Source organism: Amblyraja radiata, chromosome 10, assembly GCF_010909765.2.
Source record: "Amblyraja radiata isolate CabotCenter1 chromosome 10, sAmbRad1.1.pri, whole genome shotgun sequence".
Lineage (NCBI taxonomy): Eukaryota > Metazoa > Chordata > Chondrichthyes > Rajiformes > Rajidae > Amblyraja > Amblyraja radiata.
Genome location: NC_045965.1, coordinates 70,047,577 through 70,071,895, shown reverse-complemented (window position 1 = coordinate 70,071,895; position 24,319 = coordinate 70,047,577). Strand labels below are relative to the sequence as shown.

At 49.0% G+C, this 24,319-nt stretch overlaps 1 protein-coding gene across 1 annotated transcript in view; it reads right to left on the bottom strand.

Moving 5' to 3' along the window:
* Window positions 1–14,247: 14,247 nt before the first annotated feature.
* The window catches only part of LOC116977430 (guanine nucleotide exchange factor VAV3-like), a 132,522-nt gene continuing 122,450 nt past the window's right edge, over window positions 14,248–24,319 (bottom strand). The window contains exons 17-20 of the mRNA XM_033027858.1: window positions 20,260–20,347; window positions 17,334–17,463; window positions 15,921–16,072; window positions 14,248–14,543 (exon numbers count right to left, since the gene is read on the bottom strand). Of these exons, the coding sequence (XP_032883749.1) occupies window positions 14,496–14,543; window positions 15,921–16,072; window positions 17,334–17,463; window positions 20,260–20,347 (418 nt within the window). The 3' untranslated portion in view covers window positions 14,248–14,495. The remainder of the gene's footprint in view (window positions 14,544–15,920; window positions 16,073–17,333; window positions 17,464–20,259; window positions 20,348–24,319) is intronic.

The following is a 24,319-nucleotide window of genomic DNA, read 5'->3' as shown; positions in this document are numbered from 1 at the left end:
CTTCTTAAGATGCCTTTAGTGCACATTTTATGTTGCGAAATGGCGATTTAGTCCCCATACGAACCGGCATGCCGATATGGGGGTATAAATCACCACAACTTCAACGTTCCAAATGGTCCCGTTCCAGTAAAACCCACTCGCAAGTTGATTTAAATGGCCATTAATTTACAGGTATTAAACATTAAATTCCTTCCATTTGGCCTATAAATCCATGACAATGAAATTTAAAAAACATGTTTTATTGTGAATTCTTGTGTGAATGTTATTTGGACTCTTAGGCTATTTAAAAATGTTAATCTATTCTTTAGAAATTGATAGATGTTTAGATCTAGTAATTGAATTTTGTAATTAGCTACAATTAAGTAACTAACTAATTATATGCTTTAATTTCAAGTCATCTAAGTAAGATTGTTTCATATTTGTTTCAGAATGCTTCAATCTATAATAACTGAACATTTCTTTCAGTTCTCTTACTTTTTAAGAAAGTTATGGGCTTTTGACTGTCCTTGATCACAGCTTTTGCGTTAAGTCAATGAAAAAGCAATAGGGAACAAGATGCTTATTTCCGAGTATGAAAATGGCCATAACTTTTTTAATACTGAAGATATGAAAGTGAATTAGGTGTCAAATTAAACTTCTTTTTATGCTTTATCTGATGGGATAAATTACAGACTTGATTTTTAAAATCTCAAAATGTTGTAACATTGCTACAGGATGCCATAGGAGAGGATACTTTCCACGGCGCACCGGTAGAAGGACAGCAGCAGCGGCTGTGAAACGTTTGCTCTCCGCAGAGACCTCAGGAAATATAGCCGCTGCTGTGACTTCTTCACGAGAGTGACGGTGTTCATTGTCCATTTGAGGTCCTGGGAGATGTATATTCCCAGGAACTTAAAGTCAGTGACTCTCTCCACCATGTCTCCTTTGATGTAGAGAGGAGCAGGTTCCTCTCTCCTCCTCCTGAAGTCAATAACCAGTTCTTTTGTTTTGGTTGGACCTGTTTCCTTGACTCAGTGACTGGTGTAGATGGGGCATGTTGGCCGGTGTGGGCAAGTTGGGCTGAAGGAAGGGCCTGTTTCTGCAACTCTGGGACTAGTGTGCGGCAACTCTGGCTGCCGTGAAGAGAGAGTGGACGCTGGCACGATTTGGTTGCCGCTGCTCCCTCTTCACACTGTGTTTTTGATTTTCTGTTTTTGGATTGAATCCTGTTTTTAATTTGTGTCTCTGTGATGTCCTTATTGTTATATGTTTACTATGTAAGGTGTCCTTGAGATTTTGTATGAAAGGCGCCCATTAAATATAAAATTTATTATTATTATAGTGTAGATGGGACATCGAGGCCGGTGTGGGCAAGTTGGGCTGAAGGAAGGGCCTGTTTCTGAGCTGGGTGACTAGTGTAAATGAGGCATGTTGGTCGGCCTGGGCAAGTTGGGCTGAAAAGGGGGTTCCCATCACCAGGGTGGTGGGTGCAGGGAAAGAGGGGGTTCCCATCACCAGTATGCCGATTCCCACCTCCATGCCACATTCCCTTTTATCCCCTCCCATGTCCCATTCACCCATAAACTTCCCTCAGGCTTCATCTTCCACACCTCTGCCCTTCTTATCCAACATGTTTTATCACTCTCACCTCTGGTCTTTGTCACTTATTCCATCCATCTGCCAATCACCCACCCCCACATGCCAGGCTTTGTCCCACCCCCACTTTACATCTTTTTTCCCCTACTCCAGTCTGTAGGTTTCCAACCCAAAATGCCATCTGTCTATTTCCCCCTCTGATGCTGCCTGACCCTCAGAGTTCCTCCAGCACTTCTGCTCAACATTCCAGCACCCTGAAATACAAGGAACGTGACCACAAAGCAATTAGGAAAAGACATTGTTAATCTTTCTCAAAGATTTATCCCCATTGAAACCACGGGCCTTAATGTCATACCATCTCCACAAAGACTAGATTAGATAGACTTAGTTATAACAAAAAAAAAACAGACCACTTTAATGATTGAAATCTCCTGACATCCTTGATCACACCCTCTATCACAAGCAGTACTTGGAACAGCAAGTTGACAAAGCCCATCTATCACAATCCATTGAAAACTGGGGACATTAGAAGATCTCCAAAGACCTTGGCACCAACCAGTACAATAACTGTAGAGGGAGAAACAGCAACAGGCGAGAAGATTCTACATTCACCTCAAAATATCAAACACTGGATGGACAGGGCCTGGAAAAATAACTCTAGGCCCAATGTTTCAAGGTCAGTTTATCGTCACATGTACCAATTAAGGTCCAGTGAAATTCAAATGTGTCTGCAGTAGTGAATCCTACAGGGTAGAAGAGGGGGGATCTTATAGAAACTTACAAAATTCTTAAGGGGTTGGACAGGCTAGATGCAGGTAGATTGTTCCCGATGGGGAAGTCCAGAACAAAGGGTCACAGTTTAAGGATAAGGGGGAAATCTTTTAGGACCGAGATGAGGAAAACATTTTTCACACAGAGAGTGGTGAATCTCTGGAATTCTCTGCCACAGAAAGTAGTTGAGGCCAGTTCATTGGCTATATTTAAGAGGGAGTTAGATGTGGCCCTTGTGGCTAAAGGGATCCGGGGGTATGGAGAGAAGGCAGGTACAGGATACTGAGTTGGATGATCAGCCATGATCATATTGAATGGTGCAGGCTCGAAGGGCTGAATGGCCTACTCCTGCACCTATTTTCTATGTTTCTAATAATTGACTATTTTCATATTCAAACTGGCACAACATCATGCCAGCTGTATGAAAGACAACACTTCACACAAACAGTGAACTCCCCGACAGAGTTGCCCAATGCTGTAACTCTTACTATGGGCATCAAACCCTGTGCACAAACAGGAAAATGCAGTCAGTTCAAAATATGTAGAGAATTTCACACAGCTCAGACTACAACTGGAAGAAATATTTTGAATTAAATGATTTAAGTCAGAGGAACAGCGATGGGGAAGGATTTTGCCTAAGGTCCTATCAACATTTGGCTTAATGGGAAGAGAATGTCTAACCACAGAAGACACTTCCAGCAGCATGGGGCCCAGTCTATGGAGATACGCGGTGGAAACTGAATGTCATCCCTTCACAGGGAGATGAACAGGAAATAGATTGTGGCAGTTCCCACTCAGACTAAACCAGATATAGATTCAGACTGACTATATAACTACAGTAGGGTGAACAGAAGGGGCAGGATTAGTAAATTGTAAACTTGAAACAGTGTCCACAAATATTAAACTACTTTCCCTTCGACAGACCCAACTAGGGAATATAACTACGTTTAAAAACAAAGAGCGGGAGGTACTCAGCAGATCAGGCAACATCTTCATCACCACAAAGTGAATGGACAAGCATCATTTAGATCAGGACCCTTCTTCAGATTGTAGATGTAGAAAAAGGAATGAAAAAGAGATGAGGTGGACCAAACCTGTGCAACTGGTAGGTGGATGGAGGCACTTTGTACCTATCCATGTTCTCCAGAGATGCTGCCTGACCCGCTGAGTTACTCCAGCACTCTGTCTTTTTTTGTAAACCAGCATCTGCAGTTCCTTGATTTACATCCCAAATCTTCCCTGGTTTCAAGGCTTTTACAAAATTTGGCATCTAGGCAATGGGTGCATTATGGGGAAAGGAAACAGGTCACAGAGCAATAAAGAACCAGTTTGCAGTAAAGAGCACAATTACATCTAATTTGTAGACAGCAACTCGCAATGTGCAGTGAATTCATATAACAGGTCGCTCCAATTTGTGGTCAACACTCCCACCGTGTGGTGATCCGCCGCACTGCAGACATTGGTGTGAACGCTGTTCGCCGCGGGAGTGTTTTGTTGATAAGGGTGTTATATTAATTTGATGAACATTTGTTTGTAAAACTGTCAACATAGACAGTCTTTGATTGTGCTCATTTGTATGTTTATTTTTATTTTTTATATAAAAGTATTTGTGGGGATTCGCTGCCCTGCAGGCCTGTATTATTCCCAGAAATACCTGCCCTTGTTGTTCCATTGTCATCCCTGCTAGGGCATCTTTCCATCCCCGGTGGGGGTCCCTCTACGCAGGGATTTGCCCCCTCTACATGGGGACCTGGGGTGGAGGGTATTGCACCGAGGTGTTCCCTGCAACCTGTTTCTCTCACGGTTCACAGACTCGCCAGCCGCCTGCCACTGTTGCGGGCTGGAAGAGTCTGTGTACCACGTGTATATGGAGTGTGTGAGGCTGCAGCCACTGTTTGAATACCTAAAGGGGCTGCTCCTTGCCTTCTGGCTGCATTTTTCACCCACCATCCTCATCTTTGGACACCTTGTGCGTAGGGGAGAGGGTAGGGCTGAAGATGTCCTGGTTGGGTTGCTCCTGGGCCTGGCCAAGCTGGCCATCCGCGAGTCACGGCGCCAGACGGTGGAGGACTCTACCCGAGCCAGCTGCATGCCCCTTTTCTGGGGATACGATCGTGCCCGGGTGGGGTTAGAATGGGAATACGCCCTGTCTACGGGCACCCTGGGGGAGTTCCGGGACCGCTGGGCTCTGCAGGGTGTTGAATGTATCCTCAATAAGAATTGTAACATAGTTGTATAGTAGTTTACTATGGATATATGTTTGTATTGTATTATGGTGGTGGGTTCTGGCTTGTTTTATTGTAGTGTAAATATTATTTTTTAATAATTAAATACATTTTTTGATTAATTAAAAATAAATTTTAAAAAGGGCATCTTTCCAGTCAACTTTGGCCAGCTCCTCCCTCATGCCTCCATAGTCCCCTTTATTCAACTGTAACACTGACACCTCCGATCTACCCTTCTCCCTCTCCAATTGTAGATTAAACCTGACCATGTTATGGTCACTGCCTCCTAATGGCTCCTTTACCTCGAAGTCCTCTATCAAATCCGGTTCAATACACAACACTAAATCCAGAATTGCCTTCTCCCTGGTCGGCTTCAATACAATTGCCTTCTCCCTGGTCGGCTTCAATACAAACTTTACTGTGGACATTTAAACAGGAAAAGTAAACTTTCTTTATTAACAATGTATGACCCAGAGAAAGGAGAATGTTACTCTTGGAAGTTCACAGAGTCAGAGTCACCCAGCATGGAAACAGGGCCTTCCTTCAGCCCAACTTGCCCACACTGCCCAACATGCCCCATCTACACTAGTCCCACCCCGACCAACATGCCCCGTCTACACTAGTCCCACCCCGACCAACATGCCCCATCTACACTAGTCCCAACCCGACCAACATGCCCCGTCTACACTAGTCCCACCCCGACCAACATGCCCCATCTACACTAGTCCCACCCCGACCAACATGCCCCATCTACACTAGTCCCACCCCGACCGACATGCCCCATCTACACTAGTCCCACCCCGACCAACATGCCCCAACTACACTAGTCCCACCCCGACCAACATGCCCCATCTACACTAGTCCCACCCCGACCAACATGCCCCATCTACACTAGTCCCACCCCGACCAACATGCCCCATCTACACTAGTCCCACCCCGACCGACATGCCCCATCTACACTAGTCCCACCCCGACCAACATGCCCCGTCTACAGTAGTCCCACCTGCCTGCATTTGGTTGCTCTCAGATTGACATTATTAATGTGAACCAAGGTTGCTGGTGTGAATAATAAATGAAATCATAGATAGCGAAAAAACACGGTGGTGCAGTGGGTAGAGCTGCTGCCTCACAGCGACAGAGACCCGGGTTTCATCCTGACTACGGGTGCTGTCTGTACAGAGTTTGCACGTTCTCTCCGGGCACTCTGGTTTCTCCCACACTCCAAAAACGTGCGGGTTTGTAGGATAATTGGCTTCGGTAAAGATTGTAAATTGTCCCTAGTGTGTGTAGAATAGTGTTAGTGTGCGGGGATCGCTGGTCGGCGCTAGTGTGTGTGGGATAGTGTTAGAGTGCGGGGATCGCTTGTCGGCGCTAGTGTGTGTGGGATAGTGTTAGAGTGCGGGGATCGCTGGTCGGCGCTAGTGTGTGTGGGATAGTGTTAGAGTGCGGGGATCGCTGGTCGGCGCGGACTCAGTGGGGAAGGGCCTGTTTCCGCGTTGTATCTCTAAACTAAACCAGTGTGGTCTCTGTCTCTATCCACAGATTATGCCCCTCATTGGAGTCCAAGGTGCGGAGATTCCCAGGTTAATCTCACCAGGTTTGGTTGGCGCCAGAGGGGTTGGATTCCGCAGTTTTATATCCTCAAGGATTAAATACAACAATCCCAGTAGAACTGCAACATAAACTGGCCAACCGCATCAATTAACTAGAAAATACCCACATCTTAGTTGGGAAGAGAGACATATGAGGAAAGAATGAGATTAGGAGCAAGGAGGTCCTACTGCAGTTGTACAGGGCCCTGGTGAGACCGCACCTGGAGTATTGTGTGCAGTTTTGGTCTCCTAATTTGAGGAAGGACATTCTTGCTATTGAGGGAGTGCAGCTTAGGTTTACAAGGTTAATTCCCGGGATGGCGGGACTGACATGTGATGAAAGAATGGAGTGACTGGGCTTGTATTCACTACTGGAATTTAGAAGGATGTGAGGGGATCTTATGGAAACATATAAAATTCTTAGAGGTTTGCACAGGCTAGATGCAGGAATCATGTTCCCCATGTTGGGGGAGTCCAGTACCAGGGGCCACAGTTTAAGAATAAGGGGTCGGCTATTTAGAACTGAGACGAGGAGAAACTTTTCCATCCAGTGAGTTGTGAATCTGTGGAATTATCTGCCACAGAAGGCAGCGGAGGCAAATTCACTGGATGATTTCAAGAGAGAGTTAGATTTAGCTCTTAGGGCTAATGGAATCAAGGGATATGGGGAGAAGGCAGGAACGGGGTACTGATTGTGGATGATCAGCCATGATCACATTGAATGGTGGTGCTGGCTCGAAGGGCCGAATGGCCTCCTCCTGCACCTATTTTCTATGTTTCTATGGCATAGAGAGAGGGGAGAGAAGGGGAAATGTGTTTGCTGAAGTGACCTCTCGCCCTCCCTCTCTCTACCCCTCCCCCTCTCTACCCCCCCTCTCTCTACCCACCCCCTCTACACCCCTCACTACCCCCTCTACCCCCCTCTCTAGCCCTCCCCTCTTTACCCCCCCCCCTCTCTCTACCCACCCCCCTCTACCCCCCTCACTACCCCATCTACCCCCCTCTCTAGCCCTCCCCTCTTTACCCCCCTCTCTACCCACCCCCCCCCCCTTCTACCCCCCTCACTACCCCCTCTACCCCCCTCTCTACCCCCCTCTCTAGCCCTCCCCTCTTTACCCCCCCCCTCTCTCTCTACCCCCCTCTCTACCCCCCTCTCTCCCCTCCTCAGCGTGGAGATTGTGTGAGCGGAGAGGGTTGGGGGAGGAGAAAGGGAGAGGGATGAGAGATGGGGAGGGAGAGGGAGGAGAGAGAGAGAGGAAGGAGAGAAAGAGGGAAAGAGAGAGGGAGAGAGGTAGTTGAGGCAGGTTCTATCGCAACGTTTAAGAAGCAATTAGACAGGTACATGGATAGGACAGGATTAGAGGGGCATGGGCCAATTGCAGGCAGGTCGAATCAATGTAGAATCTAGGTGGTGAATCTGTGGAATTCTTTGCCACAGACGGCTGTGGAGGCCACAAGTCAGTGGATATATTTAAGGCAGAGATAGATAGATTCTTGATCAGTGCGGGTGTCAGGGGTTATGGGGAGAAGGCAGGAGAATGGGGTTAGGAGGGAGAGATAGATCAGCCATGATTGAATGGCAGAGTAGGCTTGACGGGCCGAATGGCCTTATTCTACTCCTATCACATGGTCTTATGGGGCAGAGGAGGGGGCGTCTGCCTCATGGTCAACTCTGCGTGGTGTTCCGACGTGGCAGTCCTGTCCTGTCCAACTCCTGCTCTCCACACCTCGAACATCTGGCGGTGAAGTGCCGTCCCTTCTACCTCCCGAGAGAATTCACCTCCGTTATCCTGACCGCGGTCTACATCCCACCCCAGGCAGACGTCCGTTTGGCACTGGAGGAGCTGCATGCCGTGGTCAGCAAACACCAGACGTCTTACCCCGAGGCATTTACCACCATTGCTGGGGACTTCAATAAGGCGAACCTCAAGAAATCACTCCCCAACTTCCACCAACATGTCTCCTGCTGCACCAGAGGACCTAACACCCTCGACCACTGCTACACCACCATCAAGAATGCCTATCGTTCTATCCCTCGCCCTCACTTCGGTAAGTCCGACCATACCGCGGTGCTGCTTCTTCTTGCCTACAAGCAGCAATTAAAGAGCGCACCCCCAGAAGTGAGGACAGCACAGAGCTGGTCGGGGGGGGGGGGGGGGGGGGGGGGCTCAGAAGAACAACTCCAGGACTGTTTGGAGTCTGTAGACTGGGCAATGTTCAAGGACTCGGCAACGGACTTGAACGAATATGCCACAGTCGTTACAGACTTCATAAAGAAATGTGTGGAGGACTGCATCCCTACAAAAACCTTCCGAGTGTTTCCCAATCAGAAACCTTGGATGAACTATGAGATCCGTACTCTCCTGAAGTCCAGACACAGGGCATTCACATCCAACGATACAGTGGCCTACATGAAGACCAGATACGACCTTGGTAAGGCTATCAAAAAGGCCAAAAGGGACTTCTGCTCCATACTGGAGGACGAGACAGATGTTCGGCAGCTGTGGCAGGGTCTGAGTGCAATCACCTCCTACAAGGCAAAACCAGGAGGCAACTTGAATGCCGGTGTAACATCACTCCCTGACGAGCTCAATGCGTTTTACGCACGCTTTGACAGGGAGAATACTGATGTGCCTTCCCGATCCCCCATTCGCTGTGATGGCATTTCAGTCTCAGTCACAGAGGCCGATGTCAGGAAATCCTTCGGAGGGGTGAACCCCCGAAAAGCACCTGGACCTGATGGTATACCCGGCCGTGTTCTAAAAACCTGTGCGGACCAACTGGCGGGAGTTTTTACGGACATTTTCAACCTCTCACTTCTGAGGTCTGAGGTCCCCACCTGCTTTAAAAGGGCATCAATTATACCGGTGCCCAAGAAGAGTAAGGTGACGTGCCTCAATGACTATCGACCAGTGGCACTAACGCCGGTGGTGATGAAGTGCTTTGAGAAGTTGATCATGGAGCAAATCAACTCCTACATCGACAAAAACCTGGACCCACTGCAGTTCGCATACCGCCACAACAGATCAACGGTGGATGCGATCTCGCTGGCCCTCCACTCCGCACTGGACCACTTGGACAACAAAAACTCATATGTCAGGCTGTTATTCATTGATTACAGCTCGGCATTTAACACAATCATCCCCTCCAAACTGGTTACCAAACTCGCAGAACTGGGTCTCTGCGCATCCCTCTGCAACTGGATCCTCGACTTCCTCGTCCACAGACCACAGTCTGTTCGTATTGGTGTAAATGTGTCAGCCTCAATAACAATCAGCACGGGAGCACCTCAAGGCTGCGTGCTCAGCCCCCTGCTGTACTCACTCTATACCCATGACTGCGTAGCGAACCACAGTGCGAACTCCATCATCAAGTTCGCTGATGACACCACTATTGTGGGGCGTATCACTGATGGGGATGAGTCAGAGTACAGAAGAGAGATCGAGCAACTGTCCATATGGTGCCAGCGCAATAACCTGGCCCTGAACACCAGCAAAACCAAGGAACTGATTGTGGACTTTGGAAGGAGTAGGAGGGGGACCCACAGCCCCATTTATATCAACGGGTCGATGGTTGAAAGGGTCAAGAACTTCAAATTCCTGGGGGTGCACATCTCTGAAGATCTTTCCTGGTCCGAGAACACGAACGCAATTATCAAAAAAGCTCATCAGCGCCTCTACTTCCTGAGAAGATTACGGAGAGTCGGATTGTCAAGGAAGACTCTCTCTAACTTCTACAGGTGCACAGTCGAGAGCATACTGACCGGTTGCATCGTGGCTTGGTTCGGAAATTTGAGCGCCCTGGAGAGGAAAAGATTACAAAAAGTAGTAAACACTGCCCGGTCCATCATCGGCTCTGACCTTCCTTCCATCGAGGGGATTTATCGCAGTCGCTGCCTCAAAAAGGCTGGCAGTATCATCAAAGACCCACACCATCCTGGCCATACACTGATCTCCCTGCTACCTTCAGGTAGAAGGTACAGGAGCCTGAAGACTGCAACAACCAGGTTCAGGAATAGCTACTTCCCCTCAGCCATCAGGTTATTAAACCTGGCTCGGGCAAAACTCTGATTATTAGCAACCACTTTCTGTTATTTGCACTACCAGTTTATTTATTCATGTGTGTATATATTTATATCATGGTATATGGACACATTTATCTGTTTTGTAGTAAATGCCTACTATTTTCTGTGTGCTTAAGCAAAGCAAGAATTTCATTGTCCTATACAGGGACACATGACAATAAACTCACTTGAACTTGAACTTGAACTTGTTTTTACTCAGAGCAACAAAAAGAAACAGGAGAAAACACTGATTGGCTCTAGCCCAAGTGGGAGGAGAGTTAGAAGTGAGTCAGAGGGAGAAAACAATTGAAAGCTGAGGAATTTGGTTTGTAAATTGGTAAATTAGGCAATTTATCAGTGAATATAAACAAGACGGCTCTTCGGGAGCGGCCCTGTGAGAAAAGTGTGAGTCTTTGGCTGGAGAGTCTTTGGCTGGAGAGTCTTGCGGAGAGGAGGCTGGGGAGAGGGGGCTGAGGAGAGGGGGCTGAGGAGAGGAGGCTACGCAATACGCTGGAGAGGGAGAGACGAAAGAAGGAGATGTCAGGCAAGCTGATTCAGTGTGATGCTTGCAGTATGTGGGAGGTCTAGGACACCGCTGGTGCCTCTGGCTGCTACAAATGCGAGAAGTGCATCCGGGTGTTGTACCTCTTGTGAACAGGTTCACCCACTTAGAAGCTGTCGGGACAGAAGACGTGCTTACATTGAGCGGCGGACTGGCTTGCGACGCGAATAGGGCTGTTGAGCCAAAACCAAAAAGGCCTAAGGCAGGCAACGCCATTGTAGTGGGAGACTCCATTGTGAGAGGTACGGACAGGGGTTTCTGCGGCAACAGACGGGATGCGAGGATGGTGTGCTGCCTTCCTGGTGCTAGGATCCAGGATGTCACGGACAGAGTGCAGAAAATCCTCAAGGGCGAAGGTGAACATCCGGAAGTGGTAGTGCATGTCGGCACAAACGATGTCGGAAAGAAGGGGATGAATATTCTGCAGCGTGACTTTAGAGAGCTCGGAGAAATGCTGAAAAGCAGGACCTCCAGGGTTGTTATCTCCGGTTTGCTTCCAGTTCCTCGTGCTGGCGAGAGCAGGAACAGGGAGATACGGGACCTGAATGTGTGGCTGAGGTACTGGTGCAGGGGGCAGGGATTTAGATTCTTAGATCACTGGGATCTGTTTTGGAGTAAGGGGGAACTGTACAAATGGGACGGATTGCATCTTAACAGGTGGGGGACCAGCATTCTGGCAGGCTTGCCACTGCTACATGGGTGGTTTTAAACTGAATAAGGGGGTGGGGTGTCAAATGGGATAATCTAGGATGGAGTTAAAGGGAAAGGGTTTCTTAAATGTGTGAGCGGAGAGACAGAGGGGTGTAAAATGAGGGTAGAAGCAATAGGTAGCAAGGTGAAAAGTAAAAGTGGCAGGCAGACAAATCCAGGGCAAAAATCAAAGGCCACTTTTCAACATAATTGTATAAGGGGTAAGAGTGTTGTAAAAACAAGCCTGAAGGCTTTGTGTCTCAATGCAAGGAGCATTCGTAATAAGGTGGATGAGTTGAATGTGCAGATAGCTATTAATGACTATGATATAAGTTGGGATCATGGAGACATGGCTCCAGGGTGACCAAGGCTGGGAGCTGAACATCCAGGGATATTCAATATTCAGGAGGGATAGACAGAAAGGGAAAGGAGGTGGGGTAGTGTTGCTGGTGAGATGGAGGAACTGAGTGAAATCCAGGTTAGCCGGGAAGTGGTGTTGGGTAAATTGAATGGATTAAAGGCCGATAAATCCCCAGGGCCAGATAGGCTGCATCCCAGAGTAGTTAAGGAAGTAGTCCTAGAAATAGTGGATGCATTAGTGATAATTTTTCAAAACTCTTTAGATTCTGGAGTAGTTCCTGAGGATTGGAGGGTAGCTAATGTAACCCCACTTTGTAAAAAGGGAGGGAGAGAGAAAACGGGGAATTACAGACCAGTTAGTCTAACATCAGTAGTGGGGAAACTGCTAGAATCAGTTATTAAAGATGGGATAGCAGCACATTTGGAAAGTGGTGAAATCATTGGACAAAGTCAGCATGGATTTATGAAGGGTAAATCATGTCTGACGAATCTTATAGAATTTCGAGGATGTAACTAGTAGAGTGGATAAGGGAGAACCAGTGGATGTGTTATATCTGGACATTCAGAAGGCTTTCGACAAGGTCCCACATAAGAGATTAGTATACAAACTTAAAGCACATGGTATTGGGGGTTCAGTATTGATGTGGATAGAGAACTGGCTGGCAGACAGGAAGCAAAGAGTAGGAGTAAACAGATCATTTTCAGAATGGCAGGCAGTGACTAGTGGGGTACCGCAAGGCTCAGTGCTGGGACCCCAGCTATTTACAATATATATCAATGATTTGGACGAGGGAATTGAATGCAACATCTCCAAGTTTGCGGATGACACAAAGCTGGGGGGCAGTGTTAGTTGTGAGGAGGATGCTAAGAGGCTGCAAGGTGACTTGGATAGGCTGGGTGAGGGGGAAAATGCATGGCAGATGCAGTATAATGTGGATAAATGTGAGGTTATCCACTTTGGTGGCAAAAACAGGAAAGTAGACCATTATCTAAATGGTGGCCGATTAGGAAAAGGGGAGATGCAACGAGACCTAGGTGTCATGGTACACCAGTCATTGAAAGTAGGCATGTAGGTGCAGCAAGCAGTGAAGAATGCAAATGGTATGTTAGCATTCATAGCAAAAGGATTTGAGTATAGGAGCAGGGAGGTTCTACTGCAGTTGTACAGGGTCTTGGTGAGACCACACCTGGAGTATTGCGTACAGTTTTGGTCTCCTAATCTGAGGAAAGACATTCTTGCCATAGAGGGAGTACAGAGAAGGTTCGCCAGACTGATTCCTGGGATGTCAGGACTTTCATATGAAGAAAGACTGGATAGACTCGGCTTGTACTCGTTAGAATTTAGAAGGCTGTGGGGGGATCTTATAGAAACTTACAAAATTCTTAAGGGGTTGGACAGGCTAGATGCAGGAAGATTGTTCCCGATGTTGGGGAAGTCCATAACAAGGGGTCACAGTTTAAGGATAAGGGGGAAATCTTTTAGGACCGAGATGAGAAAAACATTTTTCACACAGAGAGTGGTGAATCTCTGGAATGCTCTGCCACAGAAGGTAGTTGAGGCCAGTTCATTGGCTATATAATGACCTACTCCTGCACCTATTTTCTATGTCTATGTCTATGTTTCTAATAAGGAGTAAGCCATTTAGAACGGAGATGAGGAAACACTTTTTCTCACAGAGAGTGGTGAGTCTGTGGAATTCTCTGCCTCAGAGGGCAGTGGAGGCAGGTTCTCTGGATGCTTTCAAGAGAGAGCTAGATAGGGTTCTTAAAGATAGCGGAGTCAAGGGGATATGGGGAGAAGGCAGGAACGGGGTACTGATTGTGGATGATCAGCCATGATCATATTGAATGGCGGTGCAGGCTCGAAGGGCTGAATGGCCTACTCCTGCACCTAATTTCTATGTTTCTATGTTGTTCATGTTGATCAGTACAGGATGGGGCAGGTTGGGCCGAAGGGCCTCTTTCCGTGCTGTGTGCTCTATGTCTTGGAATAATGCAGTAATCCAGCAAGAAAAACATTTAACAAACACACTTTCTGAACAAACACGTTTGAATAAAAGGGTTTATTTAAACTGAATACATAGACAATGTACATCCTGAGTAACTCTAAATGTAAATATGTGGCCTTCCTGCTGTTGACGTCTCTCAAGTTCAAAGGGCCTGCCCCACATACGTGTCCTTGGCACGCAAATTACGTGGTCGCGTTGAGGCGTACGGGCATCGTATGGCCACGCGGGGCCGGTCCCACTGACAAGCGGCGAGATGTATGTAGTTGAGCGCGACATCGCGCGGGGCTCCGAAATTTTTGTAGTGATCGAAATCTTCACGCGCCAACGGCCTGTCGCGGAACTGACGGCCAAAGTGGGACAGGCCCCTCCCCCCGGCGCGCTGCTACCTCACAATGCCCTTCCCACAACGTTCCCCCCTCACAGCCCAGAATAACCGGGCAGCATCAATGTGCTAGAGTCTCGCTCACTGATGGAGAGAGTGGTCACACATCTGGGTCTCCCGTCCCGTCCCGTCCCTGCAGTGACACCAAGACCCCCCCATGGCACGGTGATCCATGGGCTCAGGCCGTCCGCGCTAGTGACCGCGACCCAGAAAGACTCTGTACATCGTCTGTCCCGGATCTCCAGTCCTTCTGCCGACAGCCCCGATCAGTTAATGCAAACCTCCTCCACATAGGTACAAGGAAACCAACCCACCTGTGTGTAAACACAGCGTTAGAAACCCCCTTCAGCACCGCCCCACACCCCCACACACCCACACACACACACCCACACACACACACACCCCCACACACACACACACCCACACACACACACCCACACCACACACACACACACACACACCCCCCCCCCCCACACACACGCCCCCACACACACACACACCCCTTCACACACACACACCCACACCATCCCTCCCTCACCCCCGCTCCTCAGTGTTGAGTCTGTTCCATTATCTAAAGGGGCTGCTCCCTGCCTTCTGGCTGCATTTCACACCCACCATCCTGATCTATGGACATCCTGTGCGTAGGGGAGAGGGTAGAGCTGAAGATGTCCTGGTTGTGTTGCTCCTGGGCCTGGCCAAGTTGGCCATCCGCGAGTCACGGTGCCAGGGGGACGAGGGCTTTACCTGAGCCGGCTGCCTTCCCCTATTCCGGGGTTACATCCGTTACCAGGTGGGTTTAGAGAGGGACTACGTCCTGTCCACGGGCACCCTGGGGGTTCCGGGACCGCTGGACACCGCGGGGGGTGGAATGTATCCTTGACCACCATGGGGAATAGTTGCATCATGTTTGTTTTACGTTGTGTTATGATGCAAGGTTTGTTTGGCTTGTACATATTATTTTTGTAAATAATGCATTACATTTATTTTTGGTAAAAATCAGTTTGGCGACAACTGCCACTGTCTCCTGTACACACACTACAGGCAGACTGTCTCCTGTACACACACTACAGGCACACTCGCCCTCCTGTACACACACTACAGGCACACTCACCCCCCTGTACACACACTACAGGCAGACTGTCTCCTGTACACACACTACAGGCACACTCACCCCCCTGTACACACACTACAGTCACACTCACCCCCCTGTACACACACTACAGGCACACTCGCCCTCCTGTACACACACTACAGGCAGACGGTCTCCTGTACACACACTACAGTCACACCCACCCCCCTGTACACACATTACACACTACAGGCAGACGGTCTCCTGTACACACACTACAGGCACACTCGCCCTCCTGTACACACACTACAGGCAGACGGTCTCCTGTACACACACTACAGGCACACTCACCCCCCTGTACACACACTACAGGCAGACTGTCTCCTGTACACACACTACAGGCACACTCACCCCCCTGTACACACACTACAGTCACACTCACCCCCCTGTACACACACTACAGGCACACTCGCCCTCCTGTACACACACTACAGGCAGACTGTCTCCTGTACACACACTACAGGCAGCCTGTCTCCTGTACACACACTACAGGCACACTCACCCCCCTGTACACACACTACAGGCAGACTGTCTCCTGTACACACACTACAGGCACACTCACCCTCCCGTAGACAGACCCGCGCCACCAGCCGTCCGTCCCGGTCTTGCTGTGAATCGTCACCACATCTCCTGTCTTGAGCGACAGCTCCCGCATGTCCCGGGCGGAGAAGTCGTACTGAGCCACAGCTACTCCCAGCTCCCGTAGTCTCGGCACTGCTGATAACAGGAGCGACTCACGGATCAGCAGCAACATTGTGAGCCTTAAGGGCCCGTCCCACTTACGCGACTTTCTCAGCGACTGCCGGCACCCGTCACAGGGGTCTCCGAAAATTTACAACATGTTGAAAATCCAGCGGCGACCAGAACAAGGTACGACTCTTTGGGCGACTACTCACGACCGTACAGACTTCACCCCGCAACATGTCGCCTGTATAGTCGCGAGTCGTCTCCTCAGTCGCCCAAAGAGACGTAGCGTCTATCTGGTTACCGCTGGATTTTCAACGTGTTGAACATTTTCAGCGACCTGCAATGACCTATGACGGGTGCCGGCAGTTGCCGAAAAGCTTGCGTAAGTGGGACAGGCCCATTAGGGTCATCTCCAATCATGTACGATCCTTCTGCATACAGTGTGAGCCAATTCAGTCTATACACCCCGCCCAATGTAACCCCCTCCCCTCCCCTCTGGCCCCTGCACTCTTCCCCACCCCCGACACCCCTCCCCATCTTTGTAACTCACTCACTCCAGACCCTACACCTTGCCTCCCGATCCTCCAATTACTTACAGACTGCCTTCCTGTGATAATGTATTGATCTCTGTAGGAAATCAAAGCTATAGACAGCCATAGTCTCACCTCCCACTGCCAGTACACCAGCATCAGCGGACATGAGGCTTAACTACAGCAGTTCAATGGTGATAACCCAACCCCTGACCCCCCGCTGCCCCCTGACCCCCCCACTGCCCCCTGACCCCCCGCTGCCAATCCCACTGCCCCCTGACCCCCCGCTGCCCCCTAACCCCCCCACTGCCCCCTGACCCCCCCGACCCCCCCCGCTGCCCCCTGTCGCTACCCCGACCCCCCGTGCCCCCCTGACCCCCCCACTGACCCCTGACCCCCCTGACGCTACCCCGATCCCCCTGCTGCCCCCCCCCAACGCTACCGCTGACCCCCCCGCTACCCCCTGACCCCCCCGCTGCCCCCTGGCACCCGACCCCCCGCTGCCTCCTGACCCCCCCCGACGCTACCCCAACCCCCCCCCCGCTGCCCCTGACCCCCCCCCCGCTGCCCCCTGACCCCCCCCCCGCTGCCCCCTGACCCCCCGCTGCCCCCTGACCCCCCCCACTGCCCCCTGACCCCCCCCACTGCCCCCTGACCCCCCCCCCGCTGCCCCCTGATCCCCCGCTGCCCCCTGACCACCCGCTACCCCCTGACCCCCCCCCCCCCCGTGCGGGTGGCCAGACGTGGGTGCCACTCACCTGAGCCTGCAGCCTGGACTGTCCTGTTACGGAGGGCAGACTCTGGAACCTTGTAGGGAGTCTGTAAGATGGTGTCGAGACAGCGGAAACCTTCCTTCAGGGAGTGGCAGCCATAATATTCCACCAGCTCCTGTCAGCAGAAGGTGAGAGGTATCGTGAGCAACTCCACTTCAAGCTCACCTTTCCATCCTGTTGCTGTCTCTGCTATCGACACCTCGCATCATTTTGTATAAGTCTAGCAGGTAAAATAATCCAAGACAGACACAAACAGCTGGAGTAACTCAGCGGGGCAGACTCTCAGACTGAGGAAGGGTCCCGACCCAAAACGCCATCTATTCCTTCTCCCCAGAGAAGCTGTCTGACCCGCTGGGTTACTCCAGCTTTTTGTGTCCTTCTTCGGTTTAAACTAGCAGCTGCAGTTCCTTCCTAAAACTATCCATGTCTGTCAAATATTTTCCTATCGCTAATGGCCTCTAATCCAGGCATTATACATTCTCTGTACCCCTTGCAAAGTCTCCACATTCTTCCTGTAATGGTGGTGACCAGAACTGCACGCAATATTCCAAATGTGACCTGAGCAAAGTTCTACAAAGCTGCATGGTGACTTGCTGACTCTTGTACTCCACGCCCCGTCCAATGAAGCAACACATAACACATGACTTCTATATTACTCTGCCTACTTGTGTGGCCACTTTGAGGAAGTTCAGGACTTGGACCCCAAGATCTCTCTGGACATCGATGCTGTTAAGGTTCTTGTTATTAACAGTTTCACTTCCCGTTACGTTGAGTGTAGAAGTTGGGAGGTCATGTTGCAGATGTATAGACGTTGGTGAGACGGCATTTAGAGTATTGTGTTCAGTTCTGGGCACCATGTTATAGGAAAGATATTGTCAAGCTGGAAAGGGTTCAGAGAAGATTTACGAGGATGTTGCCAGGGCTAGAGGGTGTGAGCTACAAGGAGAGGTTGAGCAGGCTGGGTCTCTATTCCATGGAGCGCAGGAGGATGAGGGGAGATCTTATAGAGGTGTACAAAATCATGAGAGGAATAGACTGGGTAGATGCACAGAGTCTCTTGCCCAGAGTAGGGGAATCTAGGACCAGAGGACATGGGTTCAAGTAAAGTAATAAAGTACATTTTATTTATATAGCATGTTTAAATCAACTCGTGTTGAAATCAAAGTGCTTTACATAAAAGAAATAATCAAGTTTCCGTACATCCATAGAAAAATTAAAAATAAGAAAAATGACACAACACATTATAGAATTCAAAATGAATGTCCCCCCACAACAGAATCAAAATGTTCCACTGTGGGGAAAGGCATCAAAAAGTTAGGCCCTCTTCCTCCGTGATCACCCGAGGTCGGGGCCTATTTGTGGCCTCCGCAGCCAGTCCGATGTTTTCAGGCCCTCTTTGCCGGAAAGCTGGAACTCCGGCATCGGGTGAACACTCCTCAGCAGCTTGGAAGGTGAAGGGGAAAAGATTTAATAGGAATCTGAGGGGTAACTTTTTCACACAAATGGTGGTGGGTGTATGGAACAAGCTGCCAGAGGAGGTAGTTGAGGCTGGGACTATCACAACATTAAAGAAACAGTTAGACAGGTACATGGATAGGACAGGGTTTGAGGGCTATAGACCAAACGTGGGCAGGTGGGACTAGTGTAGATGGTGCATGTTGGCCGGTGTGGGCAAGTTGGGCTGAAGGAAGAGCCAGTTTCCACGTTGTATGACTTTATTTGACCTCCCAAAGTGCAACACCTTACATTTGCTCGGATTAGAGTCAAGAGTGTTTTATTGTCACTAAACTCCATCTGCCATTTTTCTGCCCGTTCCAGTAGCTGATCTACAGTATATGCCACTGTATACTTTGGCAGCCTTGCTTACAGTCTGTGAGACAAGCAATCTTGGTGTCATCTGCAAAGTTACCGCACGGCCCGTCTTTGTTGCATAATTGTTCTCACTGGGACAAACACTTCACACATAGAAACATAGAAACATAGAAAATAGGTGCAGGAGTAGGCCATTTGGCCCTTCGAGCCTGCACCGCCATTCAATATGATCATGGCTAATCTTCCAACTCAGTATCCTGTACCTGCCTTCTCTCCATACCCCCTGATCCCTTTAGCCACAAGGGCCACATCTAATTCCCTCTTAAATATAGCCAATGAACTGGCCTCAACTACCTTCTGCGGCAGAGAATTCCAGAGATTCACCACTCTCTGTGTGAAAAAAGCTTTCCTCATCTCGGTCCTAAAACATACCCAATAAATATTCTTCAATACCTACAGCGATCTGCACTTCATTTGCCAACTTCAATCGACAACCAAAACGCATTAAAAAGCAGCTAGAGAAATTGAGAATAGACGCAAAGTGTAACTCAGCGGGTCAGGCAGCAACTGTGGAGAACATGGATAGGTGACGTTTCACAGAGTGCTGGAGTAACTCAGCGGGTCAGGCAGCATCTGTGGAGAACATGGATAGGTGACATTTCACAGAGTGCTGGAGTAACTCAGCGGGTCAGGCAGCATCTGTGGAGAACATGGATACGTGACGTTTCACAGAGTGCTGGAGTAACTCAGCGGGTCAGGCAGCATCTCTTGAGAAAAACGATGGGTGACGTTTTGGGTCGGGACCTTCTTCAGATTCTTCAGTGAATTTGAGGTTTGAGTTTCTGTTCCCAAATTAAAACTACTGCGACCCCCAACCTTGGCCGGAGTTACTGTCCCAGGTCACCATCCTGTCACCAAGGACTAGGGACAGAGGAACACAACCATCACCTCCACCTCACACCCCACTCTAACTCCCTCTCCCACTATGGGAGCAGCTGCAGCAGGAGAACTGCAGCGGGTCACAAGGGTGCCTCACCCTGTCCTTCTGGGGGCAGCTAGGTGGGTAATGAATAGTGGCCTTGCCAGTGGAGACACTCACCTTTAATGTCCGAAACCGCTTGTTCTGTGCAATGAAGAAGGATGAATCTCTGGAAATAATCTTTATGTGTTTAACTTCACTGTTGTAGCTGTCGAGAGATTAGAACAAGTTATACAGCAACATAGATCCAGGAAAGCCATCAGCCCTCAGCTTGTGTCACCGTGACATCATCTCCAGGATATTCTCTAATGGAGGACAGACACAAAGAGCCTGTTTCCAGGCTGCATCTTTCTCAGCCTCCGTTGGTCATGAAACTTTGACTGGGGATGAACACTGGCAGCAAGATGTAAACAGAAGACATCACAAGTCCTACTGACCAGTCCCTGCTTTGCCCTGTGAAATCCTGCTGCTTCTTCTAGCGTATGGCGTGCACAGCCTAAACTTGTAGGACAACTTGTTCTATTTTACTTCGGAGTCACGTGAGTGACTACGTGAAGAAGACCCCGGTCGATCGCATGCGCGTCATTACGACGCTCGCATGGCGAAGCAGCGGACTGGCATGAACGTCGCTCCCGCCAAAGGTAAGTTTAAACTTCAGGTAAGTTTGTATTTCTTACCTGTTTTTGATTTCTTGCAGGAACCTCTTTCACAGAGGTTTCCTGCCGGATGCTTCGCGAAGGCCAACGAGGGAACCATCTATGGGCTGTAGGGAAACCCCGGGTCCGACCGCGGAAGCGGGTAGCTGGCGAATGTTGGGTTTGCGATCCCAGTCACTGACAAGACGGTCAGTGACTTCCAGACACTGGTGTTCCCGAGGAGGGGAAATCAAGTAGCAATGCGGCGTCCAGACCGCAGTGGTCCCCAGGATATGGGGTTAAACCGACCAGAACAGCCAGCCCTGGTGCAGGGTGGGTTCCCCTCCGGTAATGTGTAAACATTTGGAGGTTGACCAGGATGGAGTTCCTAATGGAGAGGAGGCTCCATCTAGATACACTCCAACAGCAGGAGTTGTGTCAGCGCTGGCATATGGGAGAGCCCTCGCCAGCAGCGCCTTGGACAGGGCTGTTTAATGGGGACGCCGAGTCTATGGCAGTGTTGGGCATATGGGAGTGCCCGCGCCAGCAGCGCCTTGTAGCAGGGCTGTTTAATGGAGTTGCCGAGTCCATGGCAGTGTTGGGCATATGGAAGTGCCCGCGCCAGCAGCGCCTTGTAACAGGGCTGCTTAATGTCTCCCTCATGGAGGAGGAGAGCATGCCGGGTCAGTGTAAATCTGACGCCGAGTCTGAGTGTATAGCCGTGGAGCATACCCCAAGGGATGAAGGGCACGTGTCAGAGGTACCAATCCTGGCAGCAAGGTTTGCCATCCTAACACAATGCAGTGAACACCGCTATCAGGGGGCCATTAGAGCCAGCCGCCAAACCTTCTATTCAGGTAAGACCTATTCAACAGGCAAAACCTGGAGGACGAAGCATAAGCTGTTGGACCAATCAAGGCCAACGACGAGCAAGGCTTCATAGTTTCGGCGACATTGCACCCCACGCCATAAGGTGGATGAGTTGAATGTGCAGATAGCTATTAATGACAATGATATAGTTGGGATCACGGAGACATGGCTCCAGGGTGACCAAGGCTGGGAGCTGAACATCCAGGGATATTCAATATTCAGGAGGGTAAGAGAGAAAGGAAAAGGAGGTGGGGTAGCGTTGCTGATTAGAGAGGAGATTAACGGAATGGAAAGGAAGGACATTAGTTTGGAGGATGTGGAATCGGTATGGGTAGAGCTGCGAAACACTAAGGGGCAGAAAACGCTGGTGGGTGTTATGTACAGGCCACCTAACAGTAGTAGTGAAGTTGGAGATGGTATCAAACAGGAAATTAGAAATGCGTGCGACAAAGGCAAAACCGTTATAATGGGTGACTTCAATCTACATATAGATTGGGTGAATCAAATTGGCAGGGGTGCTGAGGAAGAGGATTTTTTGGAATGTATGCGGGATAGTTATCTAAATCAACATGTAGAGGAACCAACGAGAGAGCAGGCTATTTTAGACTGGGTATTGAGTAATGAGGAAGGGTTAGTTAGCAGTCTTGTTGTACGTGCCCCCTTGGGCAAGAGTGACCATAATATGGTTGAGTTCTTCATTAGGATGGAGAGTGACATTGTTAATTCAGAAACAATGGTTCTGAACTTAAAGAAAGGTAACTTTGAGGGTATGAGACGTGAATTGGCCAAGATTGACTGGCAATTAATTCTAAAAGGGTTGACGGTGGATATGCAATGGAAGACATTTAAAGACTGCATGGATGAACTACAAAAATTGTTCATCCCAGTTTGGCAAAAGAATAAATCAGGGAAGGTAGTGCATCCGTGGATAACAAGGGAAATCAGAGATAGTATCAAAGCGAAGGATGATGCGTACAAATTAGCCAGAAAAAGCAGCATACCGGAGGACTGGGAGAAATTCAGAGACCAGCAGAGGAGGACAAAGGGCTTAATTAGGAAAGGAAAAATAGATTATGAAAGAAAACTGGCAGGGAACATAAAAACTGATTGCAAAAGTTTTTATAGATATGTGAAAAGAAAGAGATTAGTTAAAACAAATGTAGGTCCCTTGCAGTCAGAAACAGGTGAGTTGATCATTGGGAACAAGGATATGGCGGACCAATTGAATAACTACTTTGGTTCCGTCTTCACTAAGGAAGACATAAATAATCTGCCGGAAATAGCAGGGGACCGCGGGTCAAAGGAGTTGGAGGAATTGAGTGAAATCCAGGTTAGCCGGGAAGTGGTGTTGGGTAAATTGAATGGATTAAAGGCCGATAAATCCCCAGGGCCAGATAGGCTGCATCCCAGAGTACTTAAGGAAGTAGCTCCAGAAATAGTGGATGCATTAGTAATAATCTTTCAAAACTCTTTAGATTCTGGAGTAGTTCCTGAGTCAGTTATTAAAGATGGGATAGCAGCACATTTGGAAAGTGGTGAAATCATTGGACAAAGTCAGCATGGATTTACAAAAGGTAAATCATGTCTGACGAATCTTATAGAATTTTTCGAGGATGTAACTAGTAGCGTGGATAGGGGAGAACCAGTGGATGTGGTGTATCTGGACTTCCAGAAGGCTTTCGACAAGGTCCCACATAAGAGATTAGTATACAAACTTAAAGCACACGGCATTGGGGGTTCAGTATTGATGTGGATAGAGAACTGGCTGGCAAACAGGAAGCAAAGAGTAGGAGTAAACGGGTCCTTTTCACAATGGCAGGCAGTGACTAGTGGGGTACCGCAAGGCTCAGTGCTGGGACCCCAGCTATTTACAATATATATTAATGATCTGGATGAGGGAATTGAAGGCAATATCTCCAAGTTTGCGGATGACACTAAGCTGGGGGGCAGTGTTAGCTGTGAGGAGGATGCTAGGAGACTGCAAGGTGACTTGGATAGGCTGGGTGAGTGGGCAAATGTTTGGCAGATGCAGTATAATGTGGATAAATGTGAGGTTATCCATTTTGGTGGCAAAAACAGGAAAGCAGACTATTATCTAAATGGTGGCCGACTAGGAAAAGGAGAGATGCAGCGAGACCTGGGTGTCATGGTACACCAGTCATTGAAAGTGGGCATGCAGGTGCAGCAGGCAGTGAAGAAAGCGAATGGTATGTTAGCTTTCATAGCAAAAGGATTTGAGTATAGGAGCAGGGAAGTTCTACTGCAGTTGTACAGGGTCTTGGTGAGACCACACCTGGAGTATTGCGTACAGTTTTGGTCTCCAAATCTGAGGAAGGACATTATTGCCATAGAGGGAGTGCAGAGAAGGTTCACCAGACTGATTCCTGGGATGTCAGGACTGTCTTATGAAGAAAGACTGGATAGACTTGGTTTATACTCTCTAGAATTTAGGAGATTGAGAGGGGATCTTATAGAAACTTACAAAATTCTTAAGGGGTTGGACAGGCTAGATGCAGGAAGATTGCTCCAGATGTTGGGGAAGTCCAGGACAAGGGGTCACAGCTTAAGGATAAGGGGGAAATCCTTTAAAACCGAGATGAGAAGAACTTTTTTCACACAGAGAGTGGTGAATCTCTGGAACTCTCTGCCACAGAGGGTAGTCGAGGCCAGTTCAT